At 47.5% G+C, this 10,892-nt stretch overlaps 1 protein-coding gene across 1 annotated transcript in view; it reads right to left on the reverse strand.

Annotated features, from left to right (window-relative positions):
* The window catches only part of LOC149334191 (transient receptor potential cation channel subfamily M member-like 2), a 94,906-nt gene extending 84,975 nt beyond the window's left edge, over window positions 1–9,931 (reverse strand). Inside the window, exons 1-3 of the mRNA XM_089557883.1 lie at window positions 9,866–9,931; window positions 7,147–7,239; window positions 1,289–1,468 (exon numbers count right to left, since the gene is read on the reverse strand). Of these exons, the coding sequence (XP_089414009.1) occupies window positions 1,289–1,468; window positions 7,147–7,239; window positions 9,866–9,931 (339 nt within the window). The remainder of the gene's footprint in view (window positions 1–1,288; window positions 1,469–7,146; window positions 7,240–9,865) is intronic.
* Between the last annotated feature and the right edge of the window lie 961 nt (window positions 9,932–10,892).

Raw genomic sequence — 10,892 nt, forward strand, 5'->3', positions numbered from 1 at the left:
GCGCGAAAATATATTTCACCTAGCTTTCTCCAACATTTCTTAGCTATACTGTGGAGCCTTTCTCACTACAACACGCGTGGTTTCACTCTGAAGATGGGTCATTTTTGGGGGATTGCCACCAATATTATGGGGTTTTGTATTGTTGCAAGAAGCCAAGGCAGCCCCCCCCCCCCCCCCCCCCCCATCTTGGTGGAAATTTCAACGAAGTATATTTGACTGCGTGATTATGGTCCGCATACGTACGCCGCCTCTTACGGATACTATCCCGGAATACAAATTAAACGGTGTACAGACACGAAGTTTTGGGGCGTGCGTCTTTCTGCCTAGATAGAGAGGGACCTAGTATTTATGGAAATGACCTGGAAACAGCAGTGCGCAGCGTTAATAATGAATTACAAACGCTTCTGTAACGGCACTTTCGCTCTGGGTCGGTGACATCGCTTAAGTGCACTTTGGCGTCCCGTTCTATCGGCCAGCCTGTACTGTCACATTCCTGATGATGTCAGCGTCGTCGGCAGGCGGTGGTTCGTGTGAACAACCACCGGGTTCAATAACGTCACAGCAAATGCGGCAAGTGCGCCATGAATTCCTGCCATGTGTACAGAAATGGCGAGCGGCTTCTCGGACAACATTAACAATCGTAATAAATTATGTTCCACTCAATACCTGCGACTGAAACTTGCTAAAAGGCATCTCTTTACACCCTTTGAAGCAAGTCATATTGATCGTTTGCGCCCGAAATATTTCTTTTGCACCTGTTTAAAGAAAACTCTTACTATTGCTACTGCTATTCCTAACTTAATATTCCTAACACAATAGCATAGCACAACATAACATAATATTATTAATATCGCTAACGTATTACTCCCCTAACCTGTTATTATGCTAACTATTCATAGCAGTATACGATATGCCTCTTCAGTGTTTCAACTCACTAAGTCTAGCAAGAGGATACAAACTTTTTGCATGTAGAGTTTCGTCCTGTTACAAAGTTTTTGTTGACCTAATTAGCGAAGCCTTCACGATGGACTACTTCTTTGTCGCGGAAGAACCTTGTATGACGGTCACAAATGACGGCACAGCTTCAGTGTAGATGGCTTAAGCTCTACCGTACTAAAGAAATCGTAATGGTTCTTCTCATACATGTACTAGATATGCTCTCTCTACTAGATACCATGTTATTCATCGGAAGTACTTTCATGAAGTCCACCGTCCATCTGGTGCTGGTGGCGTCTCAGTTCCTACTAATCCTAATCCATCCTACTAAACCACCAATAACGCAACATACCTTGATAAGCCCTTCCTTGAGGTTCTCCAGCTGTCGTGGGGCGCTCCACTCCTGCCAGGTGGCCAGGCTCGAGATGATGACCAGCACGATCCGGGGCAGAGTGAACTTCCAATCACGGGTGAAAATAGTCAGCACATCCTCGATGTTGATGTCGTGGGTAACGCGGATGTAAGGTCGGCCCTGAGAAAGGGCAAAGGCATATCATACATATTTCTCAATCCGTAGAAGGCCCAAATATTCAGGGTGTTTAACCTAAGCTTGGTTGGTTTATGAGGTTTAACGTCCCAAAGCGACTAAGGCTATGAAAGACGCCGTAGTGGAGGGCTCCGGAAATTTCGACCACCTGGGGTTCTTTAACGTGCACTGACATCGCACACTACACGGGCCTCTAGAATTGGTAAGGTTTTACAGGATGTTTAAAAATAGTGTTATTGAGTTACAAGAGCTCTTTTTTTCGACATAGCATTGTCAGCGGTGTAGTACATCATAATACAGACAAGACGTACTAAATAGCAGGCTGGTTTTCGAATACTGAGTAGTTAACTGTTCAGCTGATACCTTTAGGCTATTTAACTATTGAGAGGCGTGCAGCTCACCGCATGTACCGTCCATATCAGTTTTTAGAATTTCGAAAACATGGTTACCCTGGGTGCTGCGGCCGAACAAATTTTAGCTGCATCGCGCCAAAACACATGCGCTTTCGTGAAGGTTGCACGCAAAGCAACCTCTCCATAGCACGTAACTCTTCGAAATAGCCAGAATTTGTTGCGCCGCAGCGCCGAGGGTAACCGCGTTTTCGAAATTCTAAAAAAATGATTTGGATATCACTTACGGTGGGTTACACTGCTCTGAATAGTTAAGGACCCTAACGTTAATAGTTTAAAGTTAGCTATTCTATATTAGTTCACCAACCTGCTATTTAACATGTCATCATCATCATTAGCCTCACTACGCCCATTGCAGGGCAAAGGGCTCTCTCATGTCTCTCCTATTAACCCTGTATGTAGCATTTATTAGCTGTATTCTGAAGAAAGACACCGCTAACAATGCTATGCCGATGAAAGCGCTCTTTAAGTGAAAAGCCTATATTTAAAAACTATGTAAACTGTTAGGTGAAACACCCTGCATACAAAACAAACGCATATAAGCATGTGTCCGTGTTCGCAGACCTGGCGACCTTTATTAAAAAAAAAATTACGAGGAACTTTAGCGGCTAAAGTGGTGAAGGGCGAAAGCCTGCGTGGTGCATTCTGCTATGCGATAGTTCACTTAGCATTTTGTTGATGCATTGATTAACTACCAATTAATGACGCTTAATCTTTGCCTTTACGAGTGGAAGGCGACAGCGTGTTGTAGCGCTACCAGGGAGTCCACTGAACGTCACCACCCGTTCGGCGCGATGCGTTGCCCTTTGAACGAAACGCTTTTTGAGGAAAGGAAATGGCGCTGTAATTCTCTGTCATCTCGGTGGACACCTGAACCGCACCGTACAGGATGGGAGGAAGGAAGTGGAGGGAAAGAAGAAAGAGGAAGAGGGGCCGCAATGAAGAAAATGAAAATTGTATTAGAGGAAAGGAAATTACGCAGTAACTGTCTCACATATCTCGGTGGACACCAGCCGAAAATTGTATTTGAGGAAAGGAAATTGCGCAGTAACTGTCTCGCATATTTCGGTGGACACCCGTCAAAATTCGCGCGGAGTGACGTCACGACCATTTCGACCAATCTGAAATGCGGACAAATTTGCTAACGCGTCTTGGTCACGACAGTAGGAGCCATTAAAGGCTTTCGCCTTAAAAAAAACTACCCTCACTCGTTAGCATAAAATCCAGTACAGGCCCTTGATTCTGGCACATGCCAGTCGAATGGTTTACCCGTAGTTAAATTGCGCATCCAGCCACGGAATGTGTGGTTTTATTCAAAGCGCAGCTGCTTAAGGCTTAACTTTTTCGCGGCAAGAGGCACAAGGAATCCTCACTACCAAGCAAACATGGACACCCTCACGAGGGCGAGCCTTCATGGAGGCACCCTCACCCTCACTTAATGAGGGCTTCACTCGATGCGGTGAGGGCACGGTGGGCGAGGGTAAAGGAGGATTGCCACAAAAATATATGTGAAGGTGAAGGTGAGGGAGGACAAATGTGAAGAGGAGAGGGTGAGGGAGGGAAAGATGTACCGCTTGAGTTTGCTAAAGTTCCTGCCTGGCCTGGTCCTTCTTAAAAGCGTCCCGTCCGGGGCGAAGCCTATTCCAGAACACACTTGTACGCGGAGATGACGGCTTAAGGAAAACGACTGAAAATGAAGAATAGTCTAAAGTAAAGGATGGCTCCACGGCTACGTAATCCATTCCACCCTAGTTGCTTACTGAACAAAAAACAAGAGAAGGTGATAGAAAACATAACGGAATTAAGAGAAGCAGAGAAAACATTGTATGAGACAGTCAAGCTCCGCCTTAATGGTATGACGCGATAGATTTTATTTTCATTTTTTTTATTATTTATTCGAACATACTGTTAGTCCCTTTTTGGGACTCTTACAGGAGTTGATTTATAGACAACAAAGATGCAAGTTAACAACACAATAATGCAAAAGCCAGCAATCAGGTTTAAAAGACAAGAAATCAGCATTCATATGCGGACTCACGTCGAGTGAGAAACAGAAGACGGAAGATAGCCAACTCTGGCCTTCAAAACTTGTGTTCCGACACGTCTCAAAGTATTCCTTAATACAATCATAAACTAGGTACATGATCTAGTGAGCAAAAAAAAAACCTAAGACCAATACAGACTGTGGATGGTCATCAAGTCTAGCTTGATGACAAAACTGATAGAGGCTGCAAGCTGCATGAATTTTTCCAAGGAATGCTGCGCAGTTAAAGATTTATCTAGGGCGTTCTATTCCCTTACTGCTCGGAGAAAGACAGAAAAAGACTTAATGGGTTAATGCAGATATATATGCGGAATTGGTCATCCTGGACTGTCATATATCCCTGGAAATCCTCATCACATTCATGGCACTCTGGTGCCGCGGTTAAGCGATGCTCCACTGCCCTTCGATGGCAGGTACTGGCACCGGTGGCGCATGTGCGATCCAGGTTGCTCTCCCCGAGCAATCTGTCGCGAAGAATTGTCCATTTAACTCCCACGTGCCGCGGTGGTCAGTTTGCTCAAATCTGATGGGCACATTGTGATGACGCCATAGCGTCACGTGACCTACGTAGCACACCTCGGCTGCATCTCTGGGGAATTATTCGCTCCCACTCCCGACGACGACGCAGGATTTAACTGCAGATCGGGAGCTTTAAGGCTGTCGCGTTAGTAGCTTCAACAAGCGAGGAAGGAAAGCGCCGTGTTACCAAGGCGGATACGCTTTGTTTCTCGACAGCCAGTCATGTGCAACAGTGAAGACACACGTTGCGTGGAATACACTGGTAGCTATATATCTGCGTGGAGAAGCTTCCTAACCAAAGACACTAAATGGCGAGCTTTCCCGGGCTCCATCGAACATAACGCTTCTACGAAGCAGTGACGGCTACGGTCAAACTGAAGCGCTTTACGGTACGAGCAGCGGCCAGCAAGGATCTGCCACCTGAAGACAAAAGCGACGAGGACGAGGCAACCGATGTGCAAAAAACAAACAAAACAAATAATGACGCATTCTAACTGAGGGCGAGCGGACAAAAAGAATGGGAATGCTGTCGACGGTTAGTTCTAGACCTGTGTCGTCATGCACTTCGCAGTCCTACACGTTCCCCCCTCTCTCTTCGATAGTGTCCGGTTGAAAGTCACCTCTCCGCCATACATGTGTGTCTCGCTGTGTCCTAACTCTCAAGCGGTCTCTTCGCCTTTACCTACAAAGGAGACGCGGAGGCGGGAAAAACAGGAGTCGGGCAGCTTGCTTGGAGGACGTCGGTGCGTGCGCAGCTAGCCAGGGATGTGGCCAGCAAGCGTGCTTCCAGCCTGGCTCTGACACAAAGTGCTGTGACGGCGGCCCCGAAGATGCGCGACGCAAGCTCACATACAACCGTGGCACCACATCGGCATCGGCGTGTAGCACGGTGGCGGTCCTTGCGTCAGCATCGTGCCGCTCACTTCACTCCGATGACTCAACTTAGCTCTTCGACGGTGTATCTCGATCTCTGTATATCGCCTTGCAATTTTCTATGCTTCGTCGAATCGCGTAACATTGCCTATGTTTTTGCAACCTCTTTGAGATAATTACACTGGTATTACCCGCTTGGCAAACAATTTCGCGTACCCTGTCTTTTGTGTTGTCCTTTGCCTTATACTGACTTTGTAATTCCTCAGCAGTGTACGCTTCAGTGCTTGGCTTTTGAACAATCACGTTTTTAATCTTAAGCTCTGTGTGCTATAGCGTTTTCTTGCAACCCGATTCTAGTAAGTTTTTTTTTGTTGCTGTACAATCTGCCATGTACACCCCATGCCTTCGGTAAGCGACTATTCAAACATGGTCCTTGTCGCCGAATTTCCTTCTGCGCTTCGGGCGTAATAATTTGTCGCTCCGCCCCTCCAAACTTACCGAGTGTGCAGCGGTGGGTAGGTCGGCCCAATTAATTATTACAGAGTCTACTCCACTGCCACCTGCAGAATTTTCTGGCTGAAATTCTCCCGGTACATGTATTTCATAGGCTACTTAGCGCGTCGTGAGAATTATTCTGTGCCTTTCACGGCCCAAAAGGTGCCAGAACAGTTCATTTTATGCACTCATTGAAGTACCAGAGTGACCGGGCTCTTATTATTGAGCGGCTACACAATGAGCGTAGTTCCTGTGTTCAGTCTTGCATTGATTGTTGGCTACAAAGAAATTTGGAGTGCTCGGCAAGATCCAAGCGGCTCGACGCCGCCGAAAGCTTACGCGGAGAGCAACAGTTGGCACTTATCTGCAACAAGCAAAAATAACTTGAATGCTAAAAGTTCTGATTGTGAGGGCGAAGGTGAGAGAAGGTCGACGAACTAAAAGTGGGAGCGAGGGTGGGAAAGGAAATTTTACGAAATGAGGAGGAAGACGGGGAGGGCCAGGAAATCTTTAAAAATAAGAGTGAGGAAATGTCTAGGATTTTCTGGCGATGATGATGGAGGAAACGCAAACGTGAGGGCACTTAGAGGGACTTCGATTTAGGCAAGGTGGAGCATACTGAACACAGGAAATCACGCCACATATGCTATCAGTTTATAGACACATTAGCGAGGAGTAGGAAGCAATTTTTTTTTTGCCTTTATTCGAGAATGAGAAATCATTCTTACAGAGAAAACCGCAGGGAATTTTTGTACTTTGCTGACACTGAAAAAATAGGTCGTTCGAATGCCAGCTAACTTAAATCCAGGAGCAAGACGTCCTGTACGGGCAACTGCCGAAAAGCTTCCTAGGCCTGACGACGGCATTTGCAATGCACCGGATGTCTGAACTGCAGTCGAGAAATGACCGCCTTCGCTTCCCTGGAACTCACAAATCCCGGCATGGACATGAAGGTCTTAATAAACAGCCTGCGTGCTTGCATTCAGAGTTGCGAAGCACGCAAATATGCACTGAGTTCAGCCCCTCTACCATATTCAGGAAGTGAACACGCTCAGGACGGCCAAGTGTTTAAAAACTTAAATAGCAATTCATTTAATATAGTGCATGCGAATGTTGACGTTCTACTATATCGATATTATTATTTGGTTGCGCTCTAGAACTTTCATTGCTAGAGGGCCTCACTGATATATCCGATTTTCTTCTTGAGCTCGTACCAGCAGTAGAGGGCCAACTGACTAGATTAGCTTCGAAAATGAATGGAAGTTAGTTCGTAGTGAGTCCCTTTTACTACGTTCGCGAATACATACATTTTGTGTCCTTACCTCTGGTTCGAAAGCAAAGTTCTTCCAGAAGTGGATCGTTCCCTTTCCGCAAAGGTACCGGGGCGTAGGTTCATCCCCGGTGGCTGACTGCACCTGGAAAAAATACGCGTGCATATATGAGTCGACTCCTGTGACCAACAGAACGTGACAGGACCGGCCGAGTATAGGAGAACGAACGAAATGCGTTTTGTAGCGTGAGCTACACTGGCCACAGTCTCGTCGTTCCGCGTGCTCTCTTGCTCGACCATACTGCGCATGCGCGAGAAGCAAGTGACGTCTCTACGCACAGCTGGCGTGCCTCGCCGCGCGCGCCTGCCGCTGCGGGCTACTGCGCATGCGCAAGGAGTTGGCGCCGCGTGTATAAATGTGGAGGGATACATGGAAACTGCGCTAGGAGTATCTGTTCTCGCTTCGGCGAGCGCGGCTTCGGCCGCTTATCTGTTTTTGAGCAGCGTCCGCTCTGGCGGACGCAGTTGTTGCTGCGACGCGCGTCTCTTCTTTTCTTGTTCTCTTTCCTCTGATCTTTTAACTCTCCTCTATCTGCACGAGGCAGCGGTGGTGGCTCGGCTTGAGCCAGTAGGCAGGCCCGTGCAATTTCCTTTTCATCCTTCTCTCAGTCACAACAACAACAACAGCAACAAACTGCTCTGCGTTCCATGAAGGAAAAACGCCAACAGCAATGAACACAACGAACGCCGACGGCCTATGGCTTCAGCGCCGCGTTTCTGGGACAACCTTGTCAATGCGTACAGCCCACATCTCTCTCAACACCCCACGTACCTATAAGCACAATTCAGGCAGCCACTGACCCAGGAATCATTATGCGTAGTTCATTTCCTTAAACTGACCGGAGTGTAAAACGTTGTCTACGCAAACGCCAATGAACACCAACTCCGACGGTTATGGCTTCACCAACGAGGAGAAAAAGAAGAGAAACCATAAGAAATAAATAAATGCTTCAGAATTGATACTGCACACTGCCTCGTCTCTAATTAAGTCATAATTACGCGTACCGGAATTTCAAGGTTTAACAGGGGGAAGGGGGTGGGGGAACCAAGCAAATGACAACAAGCTTAACCAAGATTTACCAATACCTCACGCTACGGATACCCTGGCATATCAGAGCTATGCCACTGCCATCTTTTTTCTTGTTCTGCACACACACTACGGGTCACAATGACACACTCTACCTCGAGCGAAAATTGTATTCGGCGCATGGCACACAGCTTTCGTGGCTTTCATGCTGGTTCCGACACACTTCTATTGCAAGTAGACCGACTTAATGCCGTGTAGACGGAATTAATGAGATATGTCGCAGAAGTAAGGGCCAAATGGAATAAAAAATATTATTGTACAATACTATTTCCCCCTAGAGTTCCACGATAAGACACTGTGCAAACACTGCACATACTGATGCCACCTCACATGGGCATTTCGAAGGAGTATGGACAGATTGTCAGCCAACGTGACATTCATTATGGCCCCACTTGAAATGCAGGCAAAATAGCCCCATTGTCCATATAATTTAGAGAGTTACGGAACACCTTGGACTTATACTGAGAATCAGAATGGAAGTAGCACACTTGATGGAATGTCATGTTCTCTCAATGAGCAGCGCAAATGTTTATACAATATTTCCCTACAGCGCTAGCCTGCTTATAAAATAAAAGTGACAGGGTTTTAACTTGCGTAAACCGATTATAGTGCGAAAGCACGGGCAGTATTAGTGGAGGAAGAAGACGGTGTGAAATGCGCAGCGCGATAGTGGGTTGCCGATTAACACGAGGCGTGTTCACCTGCGGCGATAACCTAGTGCTCTCGCGCAGGGGCCTGCGAAGCTGGTCTGTTCGCGCCGCCGCGGGTTTGTCTCCCAGTTGTGGATATTGATTAGATTTTTTTAAGTCTAAAGTGGAGTGACTGTTGCTACACAACGACGCGAGACCCAAAGATGAGCAGATTCTTGGTCGGTTTTGGTGAGTATGAGCGCTTTCGCACTAGTAAAGAAACAGCCGGCGATTGCAAGAACTGCACAGGACGGCAGCAGGCTTTTGGCGCTTACACCAGCACGGGTCAACGAGCCCTAGGGAGACCACAGTAATCCCAAACAATTCTAGACACTCTTCCCTATAAAGAACTGCGAGTTAATTTGCAGCTAAGAATTCATTCTGCTAAAGAATTACCTCCTCGAATCCTGCGCGGGATTAGTTGTTGACTTAATGACTAACACTAGACGCTTGAGTGCGCGAGTGTTTGCCTTTTAACTAGGTTTGCTTTAACTGCAGGGAAAGAATCTTGATGACCTCTAACTAGCTCAGGAGAAAAGTAGTATAACAAGAAACGAAGCTTAGTTTCAAACGAACACAAGGGGTTTGCGGCCGAAGCGCGTCGAAGTAGGAAGCACTCCGCTCCGAAACCTCCGCGCGCCTCTGCTGTCGGCCTTGAGGACGCGATAATCGTCTGCGCAGTAATCCTAACTGTTCTCAAAACCTGCCTGGAAGTTCCCTCCCCTTGGAAACAGTGGACCGGTGGCAGTGTAGTGCGATGAAGTCAACTTGAAGCACGCGACACAACCTCGCACTCGTAGCTGAAGGGGCTAGGACAGCGCAAGCTCCAGCTTTCGAACATCCCCTCATATAACAGCGCAGTGTTGAAGCGCTCCCTCCTGCCGCTTTGGGTGAGGTAGCTACCGAAAAACGTAGGAGAAGGGCGCCTCACTCACCGTAGGCTCGGCAACCGAACTCTTTGGGTTCTGGACGGTCGACGAAGACGCAGACTGAGCAGCCATCCTCAAAGGTAGGCGGGGCACGAACGGTTGGAAGCACGTGCTTCTTCTTCCCTCTCTTCTACGTTTCAACCATGCTCGCGCGATACGTCTTCGTCTTTTCTGGAAGGGCTGAAGTTAAACAAATACTGAGCGCATGAAAATACCATTAACGTTTACGAGCACATCAAAACTCAAATTACATCTTTGCTCCAGAATGCGACATTGGCAGCGTCCGCACAGCCAGCCTCCAGACACCAAGCGTGCATTGGCGACCTCACACACCGGAGTAGCCCACCGGCAGCCAGCCCCTCCTTCACCTCCCAGCACCTCTCGAACAAGATACGGATGCTCAGACGCCTCCGCCATGGCGACCCAGTGTTTAGAGTAGAGCATCCTCGCTAATATATCCCACTCTAATATGGCCAAAGGTATTTTAAATCGTTTGCACGAAGACGATTAAGATGACTACAGGTGATTGAAGACAATGTAGATGACCTCCAAAAATTCGTGCCTAAATATTGCAGACCGACTGGCGCCAACCCCTTAGCCCAGCACCCACAAGTAAAACTCTAGCTTCTGGCACCCACCGAAAAAACTAAAATTAAACACAATAAGCAGTCTTGAAGTCATAGGTAGCATGTGTCTCGCAAATTTGCCGCAAACGCCGTTCTATCACGTGCCATGTGCCGCCCGCATTATAACAAGAAGTTGCATGTCCGCCGCTGCAGTCGAACTTAGCACTGGTAATCATTCTGGTACTTAGGCTACACGCAACGTACACTCCAAAGCAAGAGAGCTGAACAGCTGCAGCCGTAGCTCAGTTGGTACAGCAACTTACGGAGTATTGGGAGGGAGAACGAGAGTGAGAAACGTTTAATGCACAGAATGATTGGGCGGGCCCTCACTCCAGGAGACCATTGGCTTTTGCCGCCGCTCTTGCCAGGGTCACCAGAGAAATATGGTCTTCGGAACGTGGGCTGGG

Source organism: Amblyomma mixtum, chromosome 8 (assembly GCF_055824585.1).
Source record: "Amblyomma mixtum isolate Tamu chromosome 8, ASM5582458v1, whole genome shotgun sequence".
NCBI classification, from domain to species: domain Eukaryota; kingdom Metazoa; phylum Arthropoda; class Arachnida; order Ixodida; family Ixodidae; genus Amblyomma; species Amblyomma mixtum.